At 47.4% G+C, this 18373-nt stretch overlaps 3 protein-coding genes and 1 long non-coding RNA gene across 10 annotated transcripts; 2 read left to right on the top strand and 2 right to left on the bottom strand.

Annotated features, from left to right (window-relative positions):
* The first annotated feature begins 151 nt into the window (after positions 1 to 151).
* Hsf (Heat shock factor) lies at positions 152 to 4545 on the top strand. Of its 7 annotated transcripts, none has more exons than XM_015184151.2 (8): positions 152 to 368; positions 719 to 938; positions 1594 to 1702; positions 1773 to 2917; positions 2969 to 3466; positions 3580 to 3633; positions 3733 to 3808; positions 3871 to 4545. In XM_015184151.2, the coding sequence occupies exons 2-8, from the start codon at positions 735 to 737 to the stop codon at positions 4026 to 4028; spliced, it is 2244 nt and encodes a 747-aa protein (XP_015039637.1). In that variant the 5' UTR covers positions 152 to 368; positions 719 to 734; the 3' UTR covers positions 4029 to 4545. The 7 variants fall into 7 exon arrangements, with proteins under 7 accessions (XP_015039637.1, XP_015039640.1, XP_033234809.1 ...); XM_015184154.2 differs by having other exon boundaries at positions 155 to 403; XM_033378918.1 differs by lacking the exon at positions 152 to 368 and having other exon boundaries at positions 2969 to 3279; positions 3361 to 3466.
* A 29-nt stretch (positions 4546 to 4574) lies between these two features.
* On the bottom strand, positions 4575 to 6486 carry Dlip3 (Dorsal interacting protein 3). Its single transcript, XM_001360717.4, has 3 exons — positions 6103 to 6486; positions 5775 to 5900; positions 4575 to 5694 (listed from the first exon to the last, which is right to left on the bottom strand). The coding sequence occupies exons 1-3, from the start codon at positions 6173 to 6175 to the stop codon at positions 4883 to 4885; spliced, it is 1011 nt and encodes a 336-aa protein (XP_001360754.4). The 5' UTR covers positions 6176 to 6486; the 3' UTR covers positions 4575 to 4882.
* Positions 6487 to 6728: 242 nt separating this feature from the next.
* LOC4804147 (glycerol kinase) lies at positions 6729 to 9326 on the top strand. Its single transcript, XM_001360716.4, has 4 exons — positions 6729 to 6964; positions 7057 to 7185; positions 7253 to 8618; positions 8686 to 9326. The coding sequence occupies exons 1-4, from the start codon at positions 6887 to 6889 to the stop codon at positions 8901 to 8903; spliced, it is 1791 nt and encodes a 596-aa protein (XP_001360753.2). The 5' UTR covers positions 6729 to 6886; the 3' UTR covers positions 8904 to 9326.
* Positions 9327 to 13338: 4012 nt separating this feature from the next.
* On the bottom strand, positions 13339 to 14570 carry LOC117183611 (uncharacterized). The gene is made up of 2 exons (XR_004468740.1): positions 14224 to 14570; positions 13339 to 14141 (listed from the first exon to the last, which is right to left on the bottom strand). It is a non-coding gene; the product is annotated as an uncharacterized lncRNA (long non-coding RNA).
* Between the last annotated feature and the right edge of the window lie 3803 nt (positions 14571 to 18373).

Below are 18373 nucleotides of genomic sequence, written 5' to 3'. Positions count from 1 at the left end.
GATACTCAGGTGTTGGACAGCATTTAAACTGAATAAAGTCAGAACCAGAACCACAACATTCTTACAGACAAACAGTCTAGTTTCAAATAATTGTAAGCGCCAGAATATGCCAGGCTAGCCGATATGTCGGCTGACGTCTGAGCAGACGCCGTCGATTCGTATAAATAGCAGCTGTGCAAGTCTCGATAGGTATTTTTTTCTGACGAGCGATAGCGATAGACGCGAGACAAAACGAAGAAGAGAGAAAAAATTTTATTTTCGTGAAATTCCATAAAAATTATAATACAAAGTTGAAAACATAGAAAATGTGGATATAGTTTGGACTAAAGTGTAAAAACACTAAAGACATTTTAAGAAACGATCAAACAGTGAGTGAATTGTTTAAAGCCAGAAAATTGTTAAGGTAGGTGTAGGCGGAGAGAAAGAAAGAGAACTTGAATTAAATGTGTGTGCAGGTTTTAAGTTTGTATGACGCATTTGGCCATAATTGAAAATATCAAAGTTGCAACTTAACTTTCACATCGAATCGCATTTCGTCAATCGTGTCGTACCTGCCCCCACATGCAGACATATGATGATATCCATATATGCGCATGCAGCCACAAACACACACACACACATAGCGCTAATGGGGCTGAACTGTGGACCAGAGTAGAGCGTGTTGAAAATTCATTGATTTAATTTGTTTCCCATTCGTTTTTCGGGTATTTATTTGCAGTTGTGGTAGTGACTATATGTCCAGGCGGTCATCAGTCAAAGCCGTGCAACACAAGCACGAGTCCAGTGAGGAGGAGGACGACGAAGAGGAGCGCTCTCCGCGTCGCAATATGCATTCATTCGGGGATTCGGGCATGGGCAGCGGTGTGCCCGCCTTTCTGGCCAAGCTGTGGCGCTTGGTAGACGACACCGAAACCAATCATTTGATTTTTTGGACGAAGGTAACGATTCAAAAGCCGCCATATTGTTTATTTACCTTGCTTTGCTTCTCTTTCCCCATTTACTCTTTTTTTTTTATTAGCATGGCAACAGAAACAACAACGAGTGCAGGTGCCTTACTCTGCTCTCTGCGTTTTAGCTTTCTCTCTGTCGTCGTAGTTGTTGTTGTTGTTGTTGTTGTTGCTGCTGCTGCTGCTTACTGTATGCCTCTCTGCACGTATGCATTGTTGTTATGCGATTTGCATAGGCCACAGAAGTGCGTACGTGCGTGCCCTCTGAAAATTTTCCGCTCCTCGCCCGCTCCAGCTGTCAGTCGGGAATTTTCCCCCTCTACGGTGTTTTGACTTGGTCATTCTGTTTAGCAATTACATAGATAAGAGAAAATCCAATCGTTTCTCTTACCAAAGAGTGCGACCTGATAACAGCCAGCGTCCCAATCAATCACTTGATGAAATATTTGCTCACATTATACATGCATATGCGTATGTACATTCACATGTGTGTGCTTATAATTAGATACTTATTTCTGTGACCACAAACATACATACATATGTACATGGGGCTTATCGCTAGTTTTGGACTTTTATTTGGCATACCGCAACTTTGTGTTTGATATCCACTTATCAGCATGACTTTCCGTATTACTTTCGATTCCAGGATGGCCACAGCTTCGTCATACAAAACCAGGCGCAATTCGCGAGGGAACTGCTGCCCCTCAACTACAAGCACAACAACATGGCCAGCTTTATCAGGCAGCTGAATATGTGTAAGTGCAAAGGACGCACAAGTGACAAGATGGGGATCTAAGGAGTTTTTCCTTTTGTTTTCCCGTACAGATGGATTCCACAAGATCACATCGATTGAGAATGGGGGCTTGCGTTTCGATCGCGATGAGATCGAGTTCTCCCATCCGTTCTTCAAGCGCAACTCTGCCTATCTGCTGGACCAAATAAAACGAAAGATATCCAACAACAAGAATGTGGATGACAAGGCGGTGATGAAGCCGGAGGCTGTGTCCAAGATATTGAACGATGTGAAGGTTATGCAAGGTCGGCAGGACACCATGGACTCGCGCTTCTCGGCCATGAAGCAGGAGAATGAAGTGTTGTGGCGGGAGATCGCTAGTCTCCGGCAGAAGCATTCGAAACAGCAGCAGATAGTTAACAAATTGATACAGTTCCTCATTTCGATCGTGCAGCCATCAAGGAATATGTCGGGAGTGAAGCGGCACATGCAGCTTATGATCAATGACACCCCGGAAAATGCACGCGCGCGTACTACCAGCGAAACGGAGAGCGATGCGGGCAGTGGCCCAGTTATACATGAACTCAGCGAGGAGCTGCTCGACGAAGTGATGAATCCCAGCACCGGTCAATATGACCAGGAGAGCGTCTCTCCACAGTCCGTTGAGCGGCCACAGTCGATAAGCTTTGACTACTCCAATCAGAGCGTCGAGGACTTGCTCCGGACTAACAATGGAGCGGGAGGAGGTGCTGCCGGCGGCAGCCTGCTGCAAGTGGGAGCCGGAGCTGCCTCCCCTCTGGCCTCCAGCTTGAGTCATTCGCCGGCTGAACAAATCGCTTACACAGTGACTGAGCTCCCGGATGCTCATGTCCCGGAAGTGTCCAGCAGTCCTGTCTACACCGATGAGCATAATGTGCTTACGCCCCTGGTGCGTGAACAGCAGCGCGAGGAGGAGCGCAAGCGGCAGCAGCTCAAGGAGAAGAACAAACAGCGGCGGCAGACAGGGGATCAGATGCTCTCAGCCAGCGCCATTTCAGTCGATGAAGCGTCTGCCAAGACTGTGCGCACACGCTCCCAGCTTAAGACGAATTCACAGCTCAATGTGATGCCGCAGCCTGTATTTATCAAGACAGAGCCCGAACCCGATTCCGGATTGCTAGACCTGATGAATGGCACTGACTCGGACATGTACAACGTGAACTTTATCACCGAAGATATGCCGTCGAATATATTTGAGGTGAGCTTTAACTTTTCAGCATTTTACACGCTTATTAATAACAAACTGCAGGACCCCTCATTGCTCTCAACTGATCTGGGAGAGGTTGACAAGCTGAATCAGCAGCAGACATTCGGCAAGTCCACAGTCAGCAGTGGAAAGTTTTCCAGCAACTTTGATGTACCCATAAGCGGCAGCAGCAGCAGCAGCAACTCTCTGCTAGACGCCAATCAGGCATCCACATCGAAGGCAGCGGCGGCCACAAAGGCCACAGCATCAGGCACTGAGGGCGAGGCAGCAGCAATGGCTGTGGCCAAGTATGCTGGCGAAAACAGTGCTGTTCGGGAGGGGAGCAATGGTCCTCTGATGAGGATTAATTCAGTGTTAGTAGCTGAGAAGCCTTTATTAGTCCCCAGAGCGATAGACAATAATCTAGAGGCCATTTCCCCTTCTTACTGTTGCAGTGACGATGTCCACGGGCATTTGGATAATGTGCAAGATGAGCTAGAGACCCTCAAGGATTTGCTGCGAGGCGATGGCGTCTCCATCGATCAGAACATGCTCATGGGTGTAAGTTAATTTTCCCTCCGTTTCATTTACTTGGGCTGCCAGAGAACGTGTCCGTTTGTCCGAAGTGCATTTTATAACATACGTTCTATTTCTATACGATTCTATACGATTAGGCTCTTGCCAGGACGTCCATTTTGCAGCTGACCGAAGACGACCAGTTGATAAAGGTCAGCGCAAGCGTCCGGCACTTAACAAACCCACTAATTTCGAATATATTTCTAAGAAACAATCATTGAACTAACCTCATTCATTTATGCATATTGCAGCTCTTCAATGACTCGGAACTTCTGGACACCTATGGCCTATCGTTTCCCACTGATAGCATAAGCGGTGAAAAGAAAGGTAAGCTGAGAAAATGCTCAATTCGTTCAACCGTAAACTGAATTCAATTTCAATTATTGCAGCTTCGAGTGGCTCTGAAATGATGGCCTACCAGCCCAGCCCGTACGACCTTTCCGACATACTTGACACTGACGATAATGAAAAGAGCCAGGAGCCCATCAGTCGTCAGTTGTTTCAGACGCAAAGTTCCGTATTGAACACACCGCGTCACGATTTTTAAACGTAGAATTTAGAGAAGACTTGAAGCAGCTATTACACGGATGCTCATAAAGTGAACAAAAAAGTTGTTTTAAGTTTTCTATGTGTTGATTATCTCTTATACCCATTAGTTGATCTATATTTGTTAATCATATTAATATTCATTTCATTCATGTCTGTGTATGTATGTGCCTTTTGCACTATATATTAAATATATAGCCCTAACCTTAAGCCTAATCCTAACCCCGAACCCAATCTAGTTGTATAGACTAAAAGAAGAACCAGTTAATATTTACGATAATCAATTTTTTAATCGGTGAAAAGTGTGAGAGCCACCCACACCCACGTGGGTCTCTCTTGTAGGTAAATTTTCGCTAAACGAAGATTAACCAAATTAAATGTTACTCTGATTTGTATACAAAGGTATAAGAGCATCATCTTTTTTTGTAGTTTATACGCTTTACATACACTACTTTTAAATATTGGAATAATAAAATACATACTACTCTGTGCTGACTCCACGCGAGCAGCAAATGAAATCTCAGGCATTAAAGCATAGAGATGGGGATGGGGGCATGTCATCTTCTGGCATGATTTGTGCACACTTTATTTGGGATTTCTGTTGATACAACTTAACAGATACGGACTTATCAGGCTGCCTCTTGGTAATAAATATATAAATACAAGTTAACTTAAGCTTATACCTAGAAACGCAGACAGACGCAGCAAGTACAAATGCTATGTAAATGGATTAATATATAGGTGTATAGTCTAGTGTGTAAAAAAAGTGTGTGTATAATCGATCAAATAATCAAATCAAATGTTGTACGTATTGCATATGGATTAGAGAGATCGCCGTTCGCAGGCAGTAGTCCCTTAGGACTCGTCCTTGTACTTGGCGTCCTTTAGAATGTTTGCGAACTCGAATTTGACCCGTTCCCGCTCCGACCTGGGCATGCTGCGCAGAGTATCCACCAGTGAGAGGCAATAAAGCTCAATGGGGTCATTGATGGGCGCCAGGCTAGGCAGAGGGGCGACCATGGCTTTGCGTTTGGCTGCATTCCCCATAATATCGCTGGCCGCCGGCCGCCGTCTTGTGGCCCCTGACTTGTATATGGGCTCAATGGTAACTTCTCCATTTGAGAGGGAGCTGTTCTTGATGTCCTGCTGTTGCTGTTGCTGCCTTTGCTCGTCCTGTTCATACCCATTGCCCATGACCACCATTGGTGTGAGGAGGGGCGAGGAGGCTGGTGAGCTATAGTGGGTGTTGTTGCGACTATTATTGCTGCTGCTATTGGTGCCATTCAAGGCCCCCTCAATGGAAACCTCCATCTTTGGCTCCATGAGCTGCAGCTCGGGTACGATTTCATTGTCGTCGCTATTCGATCCGTCCTCACTGTTGTCCAGCTCAATGATGTCATAGTTGCAGGACGCATCGACCGTCAAGTGCTCCGGATCGGGATAAAGAAAGCTGTTGCTGTCGTTGTCACTGCTCCCATTATTGGTGGGCGCCGCAAATGTCTGGTTTTTCTTTACATTGTATGTTTGAGCGGTGTTCTGGAGAAATGACAGATCCTCCGTGAAGCGTCGTTTTCGCACATTCGGATTTACTTGGCCGGTCTCAATGGCCTTGATCTCCTGCAGATAGTTGTAGCGTATGTTTTTCCATTTGGTCTGCAGGAAGCGTGCTGTGGGGTAGGAAGACAAGGGGTGGTGGGTGGATGAGTACTACGGCTTGCGGGGGGCCGTTCGCATAAAAATTACTCACAGGAGGTGCCCAGTTCGTTGGCAATGCGATCCCATATGTCGACTCTCACAGGATTGCGGCGATAGTGCGGATGGCTGACGTCGTAGATGGCTGGATTGGCGCGGACCAGTTTTATCAAGCGATCGTCTGTGGGTTGTTTTTGTGGGAAAAATCGTTAAAATCCGTCAATCAGTCATTTCTGCTTTCTACGTTTCTTCGCAAGCAACCCCTAAGCGCGGAAGACGCGGCCGGGCAGGACAATCGTCCTGTCCTTCATTGGGGGTTGGTTTGATTCTGCAGCGCGTCTCTCTCTGTATTGTGTATTGGCAAATCCATAAATGAAACTCACCGAATTCTGGTCCTGTGGTCTCACGTTCAGCATAATAGCGTTGCATTTTGTGTTCCAGCTTTGTACTTATCATAATACTCAGTAGAGTATCTTTTAATTCAATCCGATTGTTTTCTTCTTCCTCGCTGTGGTGACGGTCACTAACTCAAATTGCTGTCATAGGCTGTGGTTCTTCTCAATTTTCCGAAATGGTTTGAGCGACGACTCCAAAGCGTTATTTTGTTGTGCACAATTAACCGTTTGACAGCGCTGCGTTTATTTCGTCTCTCTGTTTTTCGGTTTTGTCTTACGCGCTCTGCGCAGTCTCACATTGACAGGCCTGCCAACTTGAACTGCTTGGTGGTAAAACCTGGGGCGCTGCCACCCTAGCCAAGTTTTTGAATTACAATCGAAGTAGCGTTTTCCAATCGTGTACAAGGCACATTAACCCATTGTCGACCAGTGGGCATTCAAATACACTCCACGAAAATAGTGAAAATTTAAGTTCAGGTGAACTTCAAGGTCAAGTTTTTTAAGCAAAGATAAAGGATAGGTTGGACCAACAAGAGTAAGCATTATTTTCCGCAATTTAACTCAAGTGGTTTAAATGAAGGGGGCTTAAGAGGGGTAAGTTCGTTCCTCTGTCAGCTGTCGTCATAAACCGCCCTTCGCGAAACGCTCTCGGGCTTAATTTGATTCGTTCCGAAAAGCAACAACACAAACACGGCTTGAGCATTTTCCACCGCTCGCGCGCCTATTTCCAAACAGCACGTGTGTGTGCCACACACAGCATAGGTAACAAAATATGAACAACGGCAGATATGGCAGATTTGGAGCACTCATTGGCATTGCGTACGTGAGCGTCACCCACTGCAGATTTCTGGTAAGCCAAAAACGCACTCGTAACACACACACACACACGCGTGAGTGTCTGACTGTGTGGGTAGACAGCTGACTCAATATCTATTTCCATAGATTTACTCGACAAAAAACGCCGAAGTCTTGGCCTGCCATGAACTGAAGCTGCGGCAGATCGTCCACCAGGCCGGCTGGCTGGAATATGACCCATGGGAGATCTGGAAATACATGCAGGAGTGCATTGAGGTAGCGTATCGGGGACTCTTGCACCAGTTATATCATCAGAAACTAACCCAAACAAATAACTTCGTAGACGGCGTACAAGAACTTGGTGACACTGGAAATCGATCCGCATGACATCATCGCCGTGGGAATTGTCAATCAGCGGGGAACGTCCGTGCTGTGGAACAAGTACACTGGCCAGCCGCTGCACAATGCCATTGGTTGGTCGGACAGTCGCAGCACCCCAGTCCTGAGAAGGGTCCTGCACAACGTGAAGCAGAATGTGGATTATGTGAGGGAACGCACTGGGCTCCCGTTGAGTGGTTGCTTCAGTGCCTTGAAGATTCGTTGGCTGATGGAGAATATTCCGGCTGTGGGACGTGCAATAAATGAGGACAAGTGCCTTTTCGGCACTCTGGACTCCTGGTTGTTGTGGAACCTAACCGGTGGCGTCCAGGCGGGAGTTCACTCGACGGACATAACCAATGCGCACTACACTTCTCTAATGAACCTGTCCACACAGCAGTGGGATGCAAAGCTGTGCCGATTCTTCAATCTGCCCATAGAAATACTGCCACAGATACGTTCTAATTCCGAAATATATGGCTACGTGCTGGACGGACCGTTGTTGGGAGTCCCTATAGCAGGGGTAATTGGCGAGCAGCCTGCCTGTTTGATGGGCCAACTGTGTATTAAGGCCGGCCAGAATGTCTGCACCCTGGATGACAGCTGCTTTGTCCTACTCCACACGGGCACAGAAAAGCTTGAATCAGAGAATGGACTGATCACAGGAATAGCGCACCGGCTGGGACCTCGAGCGCGCACCAACTACAGTCTTGAAGGAGCCATTTCCAATGCCGGATCCACAGTAAATTGGCTACGCGAAAAGCTGCGCATCAATACCGAGATTAACTCCAACGACAATGTAGTGGAATCACTTAATACCTTTATCGGCGACAGCTCAATGATTTCCTCCACCTGCTCATCCTCCATGCTCAATGCTGAATGCGGTCTGGCGGCCAAACGGTCAGAGATTACCCTTGTTCCAGCCTTTCATGGTCTGTATGCGCCCTATTGGCGCTATGATGCTCGGGGCATAATTCTGGGCCTCTCCAGTCAGACTACGGCGGAGAACATCACCCAGGCTGCCTACGAGGCGACCGGCTTCCAGATCTACGAAGTTCTCGAGGCTTTCAAGCGGGACACGCCCAACTGGGATCACGCGTGCATGAATCCGGTGCTCACTTTCGGCGGCGAGTACGCAGAAGACACACACCTGGTCCAATTCATAGCGGATATCATGGGCTATATGCTGGAACGGCCGCATACCGCCTCGCCAGCTGGTCTGGGAGCTATGATGGCGGCCGGCGTGACCATGGGCGTGGTATCCCTAGAATATGCGATAAAGATGTATGCTCCACCGACAGACGTCTTCTCACCCACCACCACACCGAACCGTAAGTGCAGGGGACTAGAGTACTGTTGCATAGCTATAATGGAACTAATTTGTATTTTATTTCGCAGGTCGAGAGGTGCTCTACAGGCGCTGGGACTACGCAGTAAAGAGGTGCCTGCACTGGAACAACTTCGAGACATACGAGGCAGACATCGAGCTGTTCTCGCAGCGCGAACGTGATCCTAATCTACCCATACGGCGATCAATACCTGGCAGCATATTCATGGTCACATCGTTTGGTCTTCTCCTGCTGGCCAGGTACCTGCACAACAATCCTCTGACCTAATGCGCATCGGAGGAGCCGCGAAAGCAGCTATCGTGTGCAATTCTAGTCAACCAAACATGTTCTGCATGCGCATTCAAAATTAGTTGTTTAGTTTAGCATTTAGTCGTTCATAGTTAATTCTCTTTATGGTTAGCTTTCTTATGTATATACTCTCGTATCATTTTTCTACTTTGCCTGATTCGTAGATCAAATTTTTGTGATTTACCTTATACACAAAAACCACACAACTATAATGGAAATGTTCATTAACTTGTCTGCGGATACTAATAGTGTGCCGGACTGTTAAATTATTCAGTTTAGTGTATTTATGCAAACGATTTGTATTATTTAAAAAACTAAAGACAAATCTTAATGCTGTGAAGAGATGTAGACACAAAAAGACACGTACGTATCTATTAAACTGAGTAAACCAAAAAGAATGTAGAAAACCAGCTGTCGAGAATGCATTTTCAAGTGGCCATTGGACCAGAGGCCGTGGGTGTAGCATATCCCTGCTCTCGAGTAAAAGTGGCCAGTGTTTGCTGGCTCCTGTTCCGCTGCTGAGATCCATTTGCCAGTTAATTAGCTGTCAGGTATACTCGACGGAGGAACGCATTCATTACCTGCCCTGCATGTGGATGCCATGCCTCAGTTACCCGTTCCACGCCATACAGAAATGCACGCTTAAGTTATTGCGCTTATTGTTGACACGCGAATGGCTGGCAGAGCCCGGAGCCCAGAGCATCTCGCCTCATGAAGAACCAGCAGTGCCCATGCATAGTCCCAGCAGCCAATGTGCACTTGAACGCGCTTCTCTGGCCTGTACGGAGGGAGTAGTCGCTGCTGGGAGCACCCTCAACTGTTGTCTTTGCTGGCCATGGGAGTCGAGTGAGAGGCACTCTTTCAAATGAGTTTTTATGCGCGAGCGTTTGCCAAATGCGCTACTGAAAGATGAATACGGCCTATCAGTGAGCTTCAAACCTGAGTAAATAACTTGTACTGGTTACTGATCGCTCAATTCGAAAATGAACTGATGATTTATCGAACAAATTAACTCTTAAGAATGTAATAGCTGAACAAGTTCAATTAAAATTCTAATAATAATTGCTTGCATCCACCGCTAAAGTGACCATCTTTATACCCTTCAAAGTGTAGGTCATCAGAGCTGTCGGGCAAACCGATAAATATGAATCCCAGTCGCGTATCCGTATATCCTGGTCCACAGTCTGAAAATTGGTTTGCATTTGAAGACAAAAAACGTCAACGAAGCGCAGTAAAATGTGAAATTTGTGCAAACATTGACTCCCCTGCCTTCTTCCTCGCCCTTAGACGAAACTCTCCTTGGTAGGAGTTCGTGGGGGGAGGCGTGGCATGGTCCAAGACGTAAGTAAACTTTGCACGTAGTCAATTTAAATAAATTAACACGGTGTTGGTTGTGTGTGTGTGTGTGTGTGTTGTGTGTGTAAGGGCGAGAGATAAGGAAATGAGGGGGGGAAGAGTAAGCTTATCGGGGAACCACTCCTCCCTCCCTTCCACCCTCTGGCTTGATGGGTTATTTGACTTCGTTCCTGCTGCGTCCCATTGTGTCCCACTGCGTCCCACTGTGCTGCAATATGCCAAAATACGAACTAAAATTTGACATGGCCACGTAGCCAGGACGATTCCCTGTGCCGCGTGTCTGTGTCCCTGTATCAATGTCCTCTTGAACGGGTGGGTTTTTGGCTGTTGTGCGGTTTCCCCCCGTTTCGAATGCATTCTCGCCCAAAAAGGGGGTGTGCTGTGGAAGGAGCGGGCTGCCAGAACGCATAAATCCTCAAGTTTATGGCATCAATAAATGTCGAGGCGAAATAATGATTTCGTCAAGTTCCCCGGTCATTGTGCTTCCTCCCCCTTGGCGCTGGAACTTTTTCTGCTATCGATGTTGCATTCAACTGTACCACGGGGGTTGCTCTCTCGAGGATCTGCCTAACTAGGCAGATCTTTTTTAGAACCTCTCATGTTTCGTGGCTTTCATTCCATTAAGTTCTGGGCGTGTCGACGCCCACACAAAAAAGAGGAAAGGAAAGGACTGAAAGGCTTCACACATTCAGCGCGCAATTTATTTATTGAGCGAACCTCCTTGGAGGTTTTATGGCCAAAACTCATCTGCATATGCGCCAGGAGCAGGAACAGGAGCAGAAGCGGCAGGAGGAGCATTCAATGGCTTGACAGAAGGCTGGTGGCTCTTTATCAGCTGCTCCAGGTCCTGCTCCGGTTGTTCCCAGCTCCTGCCACTGACAGAAAGTTTTACGCACTTTTTTTACGAGCCTCAGGCTCTCTCCTCCCCCGTTCGCATGGCAGGCCGTCATAAAAATGTCGTAAATTCGCCGGAGCGAAAGTTTTTGTTGAGCTCGAAAGCCCGGACTCGGCCCGGTTGCCTCGGTTGCCATCGTAAAAACCTTAATTAATTTTCTAATCAACATTTTGCCTGCATGTAAATCGTCTGATTTGCCGAGTGGAGTCCGTTTCGGGACTCTGCCGCTTATGTGTAGCATAATTTGAGGCGTCTCCGTGCTGTACGAGTAGAAGCACGAGTGCCGCCTCTGCTGGAGCGCCTTCAGCTCCATTAGACGGGACGGGCCCGGTTAAGTCCGCTGCGATATGTCAAAGTAAACGGCTATAAAGTCCCAACTGAAGGCGGAGTGGGTGCCGGAACTGGCGCCAGCAGTAAAAAGTTGCGTGCTCTGCGTTTGGATGATTCCCGCTTGTTGTTGCTTTTGGCGGTGTTTACTTGGTTTGTTAGTTTCGAATTGTTTTCCGAGTTGGGCATTATCAAAGGGGGAAGGGAAACATATGGGGTGGGGGAAGGAGCTGAGACAGCTTCCACCAAACATCACTCACTCATTCGCTCGGCGGCTACGACGGCCAATGGGTTCCAGACCAATTACAAAAGGGCTTTTTTAATTTACACAAATTAATTTAAATATTTAAATACTTTAATTATTTTTTAACTGTCCTGTGGGGAGTATAGGGTGCAGACAGGCAGCGTGGAGGAGGGAGTAGGGAGTAGGGAGTAGGGAGTAGGGAGTATGGAGTAGGTGTACAAAAGCCAAGTGCCACGATCCAGGGGCAAGCACACATAGCTGGATGGCAACCTGCGAGGACGACAACGGGCAAACAGCCAAGCGTAAACTTAACTGACAAGTGGAGACTTAACTTCCCATAACAAATTGCATTCCAATTGCATGTCGTCCCCGGGTTCGCAGTCTCCTGTTCCCCCTTCCAAGCCACCAAATCCCGCGAGGCATGAGCAAACACACTCACACACAACATCCCATCCAGTCCGCACACAGGGACTCTCCAGGCCCATTCTACTGCAGGAGGATGTCGCCATTGCTGTTAATTTAAATTGCTTTAAAAAAGCATGTGCATGTGCAGAAGTCAGATTCAGATTCAGATGCAGATGAAGAGATGGCAGAATGCTCGCCACATGAAATGAGGAACAGAAGCCGTAGTAAGGACACCGTATCCCCCCATTCATCAGGGCAAATGGTAACAGGAGCAACTCCGAGCTGGCAGTTGGCAGCCTCTTGAACTGCTTTCACGAGCAGACACACCCACACTTGCAGAAAAGCCACAATGGAAGGCGGACTCTTGATACCCTTAATGATCCATCGATCCTTGGATATCTATAATCTATCATCCGATTAATGTAACGCACAAGTTTTTCCTAAATGTCCATATATTTTGTTAAAGTCACGGGTTTCTTTCAGTGCACACACATGCCATGCTCGAAGGAATCCTAAAGGGTGTGAAAAAGTATGAATGCAGCCAAGAAGGTGCTCACGAATGGGCCAGGACCTGAGCCGGAGCCAACGTGGGGCGCGGGCCCCTGCTCTGAAAGGAAAACAAAATTATGCAACTTGAGAACCAGAAAACAGACACACAGACAGGGCATGGCACCCCACAAGCACACTGGGATTGGTGGTTTGGGGGTCTGCTGCTCCTTGGCTGCTCCTCAGCTGCCATCTCAGTTGCAGTTTTCTGTTGCTGTTGCATAAAATATGGCTGCTGCTGCTGGAGCGTCTCGACAGCGCCAGCAGCTCCTCCTCCACCAAATCCCTGGGGTCGCGGAGGACCTATTTCAGTTGCTGTTTCTGCATTTGCATTCAATTAAATCAGGACTTGAAGTAATTGCCAAGTAAATGCAAGTGCCAGACCAGGGCAGGACTAAACAGGATTATAAAACAAGTTTCCAAGACGCAAGTTTCTTTTGGGGGGAAGGAGCTACGGGAAAAGTATTTTTCTTATTGATAAAAATGCTTAAGCTGACAACTTTTCACTCGACCAAGATCGTGTGGGTTGTCGCCAAAAAAAAAAACAAAAAAAACCCTTTAGCCCTAGTCCCAGTCCCTACGCTGCCTCCAGTCAAAAGTTTATTAAAATTCAGGACAAGAAACAGCCGAGCCGCAACAAGAAAGTTCCCAGCAAATTTTATTACAAACAGAACCGAAGAGATATTGTTGGGGCCGAGGCTTTAGATACCCTTCCAGGTCCATCTTCCGTTCTGATTGAGATACATATTTCGATGAGCTCCTACCAGTTCCTAATCCAGCTACATATATGATTTATTAAGTCTGAGATGTGAAAATAATAATACCCTTTGTACTCTTTGTGAGGGTGCACAAATAAGGAAAAAGATAAACGTAGGAGAGTAGGGAGCTGGTAGCTGGGAGGAGCCGTGCTTTGCCACATGTGTCGCCTTTGGGGGCAAATCGATGGCAGATTGAATTGAAGCAGCAGCTGAGCCTGGGGCTGTCTCCGTCCCACCAGTTCCAGTCTCGGTCCCTGTCGCACTGCGGTTCAATTCAATGATTTGTGGCTCCGGCAGCGTCTTAATTTATCAGCTCCCTCCCTTCCCAAGACAATTTCTGCCTAATGGAGAGGCAGAGATGCGATGGCGTGAAACTTTTTAAAATTCTTTGCAGTTGAGTTAAACTTTTGGCCAAAATAATTTGTATGCGGCTGCCACCAGCTTACAAGAGAAAGTTCTCTGCTTCACGGATGTGCGGCGGGTGGGGAGAGTGGACGAATGTCTTCTGTCTGCTGCTCAAAGGGGGAAGCTGGGATTGGAAGAACTACATATATGTTGAGGCTACTTATTAAGGTCTTCCTTTGGCTGCTCGCAATCATATGGGAGTGCGCTCCCTTTCTGCCAGGGTGTATTTTTAAAAGGTGGCAATTTGATCAAGGGTCTACAACATCCATGTCGTTATAGAACTAACAAAGAAGTGTTTGTTGAATTCTTTTTCCAGTAGTGTGTCCTCTGTAAGGAATGTCCAAAGGCGGAACAAGGCCTCACCTCTTTTAATCACTCCTTGCTAGGTGGCTGAACACTTGAGTTGCATTGTCCTCGGGTCCGGGACTTGCACATGGTTGCTCTTTCCGTTGAAGTGATGGGAGGGAGCGGAGAGAGAGTGAGGCAGTGTCCCTGGGTTCCGCTCTGCCTGTTGGAATGTGTTGACATAGCGCTAAATTTTACAGTTACTTTTTGTTTGCCCTTCTGCTAGACGTTCTCTCCCACTATGTACACTCTCTTTCTCTTAACCTTTTGCTGTAGTTAAAGCTTAACGTTTTCTGGGAATATTTATTCAAGGCTAAGGGGCCGAAATCCGTTTAATGCTGTGTCCAAAGGTTGTAGGGGGCTGTAAGAAATGATTCAGTGGCTAATCAAACATTATGAATAAATCAGTAATGAGTTAAGTGGCGTACCCTATTTATCCTCCTGTGGCCTCTGTCGCTCTCGCTTGTCTCTCCGGGGGCGGTAAAGTGTTAATTAGTCAATTTTTAAAGGTATTTGAAGTATTTTTAAAGGAATCTCTGAACATTTCTGGTACCTCAATTCTCAGAGGATGTCTCGTTACACGGTTTACAGTTTTGCAAATGACAGCCCATATCTGCCCCTTCCCCCTTGGTGCCGACCACCTCCCAAATTACCCAATTGAACTTAAATGCCCCGTGGAAAAGAAAAGTTTCTCTCCCGCCACTGGCATTTTGTCAGAGCCTACTTCCTGCTCCTACGCCCACTGTTCTCCTCCCTCTCTCTGTTTCATAGTCTCAGCCCACTAACCTTGCTCATTTACCGCTAATTTTGTCACTGCTGCAATCTCGTTCTGGCATAACAAAGGAGCGGGAGTGGGAGTGAGAGTGGGAGCGGTAGCTAATGCCGCTTAACCGTTATGGCTATAAAAGGAAGCTTCGGAAGCTTTTGGCACAAGCTAAATGCAAAGCGACTCAATAAACGACGAGAGCGACGATAAAGACCAAAACATCACCTGAACACAATTCGCACTCGCGCTCTCTTTCGCTCTCGGAGTAACCCTTGCCCCAGCAGCAGCAGAAACGGCCGCAAATCCCCCAAATGGACTCTGTGGATCGGATCTGAGGACTTTTCCCCAAAGGGCTGGCTGCCAACTCCATTGAAGCGTAAGAGTTTCTCGCCAGACTCCATTCCAAATCAACTGCATTCCTAAGCCCTGTCAGGCATTTTATGGCCAACACGAAAGCTAAACTTTTACCGAGGGACTCGTAACCAACCCGGACCAGGATTCACTCTCGCACTCGCACTCGCATTCGCACTCTCCTCTCCTCCCCGCCTATTGCTATATCGCTTTCCTTTCTGTGTTGTCCCTCTCTCCCTCCCTCTTGCTTAGCTCGACTCGTAAAATTTTATGCGTTTTTTGCGCCCTGCGCTTGGCGTTTGGCGTTGAAAATGAAAATTGTTACTCCACAATGAGCCGGGGTTTCCAGCTCCCGGCTCCAACACGATGGCATTCGAGTCGAGTCGAGTCAAGTCGAGTGTCGTCGAGTCGCCTGCCTGCCTGCCAGACGTGGCCTCTGTCCTGGGGAGGGGTGGCAATGGCAGCACCGGTAGAGATGGGAGTCTTCAGAAAGTGCCAGTTCGCGTCGCGAAGCAACCCCACTTTGGCTGGCGAAGCGTGTTGTGTGTCAGCGATTCTCGTGTCACGCGCCCGTCGCTAGTTCTTCTGTACATTGTTGTTGTTGTTTGTTTGGTTTTTATGACTTTGGGGTATTTATTTCACTTGAAGCGGGACGAGTGGAGGATGGACACGGAACAAGAGAAGCTCCTGCTCCTGCTCATGCTCCTGCCTGATGTTTCATTTCTGTTGTTTCGCTAGCTTTCCTTCGCAATTTTCCCTCTCCTCTCCGCCCACCGCCAGTCTGTGCGTTAATGAGTCAACACAAAAGGCTCAGCTGTTTGTTTAATGCATGTTCCACCCCTTTTTCAAACACGACACGACACCCTTCAGTTCGGGATTCGGTGATGTGTTTTACGTTTCAATTTCGGTTGGTAACGGTGTGGGTGCATCCAGGCTTACCTTTCGAACGATCAGTGTGATCAAATATATGTACCGTTTGACTCTTACAAATATACTAAAATGTACGTTTATTTTTACAACCCTATTACTGGACAGTTTTACAAATATATCTCGAGTCTCTGCAGATGAAGATTCCATTCCTTGACTGGGGTCTTTGGAAACCCTATGGGGAGACTTCCTTCAAAGGTGAGTCTAAAAGTTCGATGTGGAACATACTTCTATTGAAGTCTGCACGGGGTTAGCCTGCCTCATTTTTTGAGATATCTGATCGGGCTACTGCACAGATCTGTCGGCGAATTAAGTCTTAGACAGTTAGCGGTTGCACTCCACGGGTCAAATGCTGCCCCGATGGATGGGACTACACCTGCGCGGTGAAAACAGACCATAAATGAGGGGATTTTCCCATTAAATTATTATTTAATTTGCACGCTTTCACTGCTACCTCTGTGCTTTTTTGTGCTTGAAATAATTAAGCCAGCGGCAGGATGGAGAGTGGAATTCCAGTCTTGCTTTTGGGGTGGCTGTATAATTGGGTGTTCATTCACTGCTATTTCCTACCCCTTTTGGGAGACGACGGCTCATATTCAGCTTGGCCCAAAAACACAATTCAAACTTTCCCTCTCGCTAATTGTGCGAATATTTCGCAGAACGAGGCTGGCTGGGCTGCCATAAAAACCAGAGCAGACCTATAAAACTCCGCACCGTACACCATACACCGGGCCTGTATATGTGCATATGTATGATGGCCGGAGAGATGGCTGAGCTGAGTAATAAACGAGTCTGCGATGTGCTTCAATTATGTGCCAGGATGCCAGGATGCCAGGCTGTTTTCCCATTCTCGGGTTTCGTAAACTTTGGCCCGTGATGAATGCGAAAATATGTTTTCGGCGACTCCATAATGAGGCGACTTCGCTGATGCGGAGGGACGGGTGTACCATCCAATCTGCGGTTTGGAACCGCCTGCGGGGGGTGGAGGTATCATGGAAACAAAAGTCAAATTTTCTGCGAAATTTATTTTGTGCCTTGTCAGGCCTGGCCATTGGTGCGTATGTCATGTGCAATTTATGCGCCGCCAGGTAAACGGCATAACCAGGTGGTATAGGTCAGTGGGGACTCGGGCATCCCCCGCCTTGGTATGCGGCGTATGAGTAATGCAGATTTTACGCTTGAATTGCCAAAGCACAGCCATTTTGCCCACTTTTTGTGCCACACAGGGCTACGCTTGGCTGCATAAAATATTAATAAATTGAAAGCCATGTGAAATGGCATTTTTATGTTTCTTCCCCTGCCCGGCAGCAGCGGCAACAGTAGTTTAGGCATTTCTTTTGTTGCAGCACAGCAGCACCACAGCTGTCGCGGTTTTCCATTACGAAATGCTGCTGCAAATATTGCGCATACGCCATGTGTGGCCGGCCTTTTAGCCAGAGAGCTAGCAAATGCATTTGCATTCGAGTCGAATCAGTATTTGTCTATCCAGTGACATATGTACTTAGGTACATTTGTTAATATTTGTAATAGTTGAATGGTGGATAGGTTCCGGGAGGGAGTTCGGTTGGAGGAGAGCAGGGAATCGGATCATACATATGTCTCCTCTCCTGTAGGGTATTCCCTCATCACCGGCCTCATTCTGGCCAACTCTTTACGCCCCGAATTCTGCCTGCCGCACTTCCTGGCTGACAACTGTTCAATCAACCTTTTTCGGTGGAGGCATTTGCTATTCATGACAGGCAGATATTCGTACGTGCCAGGAAAAGCTAAGCAGCCCATCCACTGGTCCTGCCAAAAGGAAAAGGCCAACTCACTCTGGAATGGTGCTGTATTTTTCTTGCTTTTGCTGTTGCCGATTCAAATGCAAATATTGCTTCGTTTTTGGCCTGGATCTCGGCCTGGAAAAAGTTTTCGCACGAGGAAACTTTTTGGCAACGTAGGCGCGCTACCCAGAGAGAGAGTGAGAGAGAGGGGAGAAAGAGTGGGCCTGAGCCAACTTAAAGCCCCAATAAGCCAAGGCAACTTTACGGTTTATTGCCGTGTTTGTTTGTCAATCGTTTTTGGGGCGGGGGGGAGCGAAAAAAAGCCAAGTCAGAGCCGGCTCTCAACCCGGGCATTCAATAG

The sequence above is a fragment of the Drosophila pseudoobscura genome, chromosome 3, assembly GCF_009870125.1.
Source record: "Drosophila pseudoobscura strain MV-25-SWS-2005 chromosome 3, UCI_Dpse_MV25, whole genome shotgun sequence".
NCBI lineage: Eukaryota > Metazoa > Arthropoda > Insecta > Diptera > Drosophilidae > Drosophila > Drosophila pseudoobscura.
The sequence above is the reverse complement of the archived record's forward strand: the minus strand, read 5'-3'. Positions and strand labels throughout refer to the sequence as shown.

Coding starts and splice junctions, on each gene's coding strand:
- Hsf (XM_015184151.2), top strand. CDS start 735: ATGTCCAGGCGGTCATCAGTCAAAGCCGTGCAACACAAGCACGAGTCC. Junction 2,918..2,968: donor TGCCGTCGAATATATTTGAG/GTGAGCTTTAAC, acceptor AACAAACTGCAG/GACCCCTCATTGCTCTCAAC. Junction 3,809..3,870: donor CATAAGCGGTGAAAAGAAAG/GTAAGCTGAGAA, acceptor CAATTATTGCAG/CTTCGAGTGGCTCTGAAATG.
- LOC4804147 (XM_001360716.4), top strand. CDS start 6,887: ATGAACAACGGCAGATATGGCAGATTTGGAGCACTCATTGGCATTGCG. Junction 7,186..7,252: donor ACATGCAGGAGTGCATTGAG/GTAGCGTATCGG, acceptor ATAACTTCGTAG/ACGGCGTACAAGAACTTGGT. Junction 8,619..8,685: donor ACCCACCACCACACCGAACC/GTAAGTGCAGGG, acceptor TTTATTTCGCAG/GTCGAGAGGTGCTCTACAGG.
- Dlip3 (XM_001360717.4), bottom strand. CDS start 6,175: ATGATAAGTACAAAGCTGGAACACAAAATGCAACGCTATTATGCTGAA. Junction 5,901..6,102: donor GACCACAGGACCAGAATTCG/GTGAGTTTCATT, acceptor AACAACCCACAG/ACGATCGCTTGATAAAACTG. Junction 5,695..5,774: donor CAACGAACTGGGCACCTCCT/GTGAGTAATTTT, acceptor CCTACCCCACAG/CACGCTTCCTGCAGACCAAA.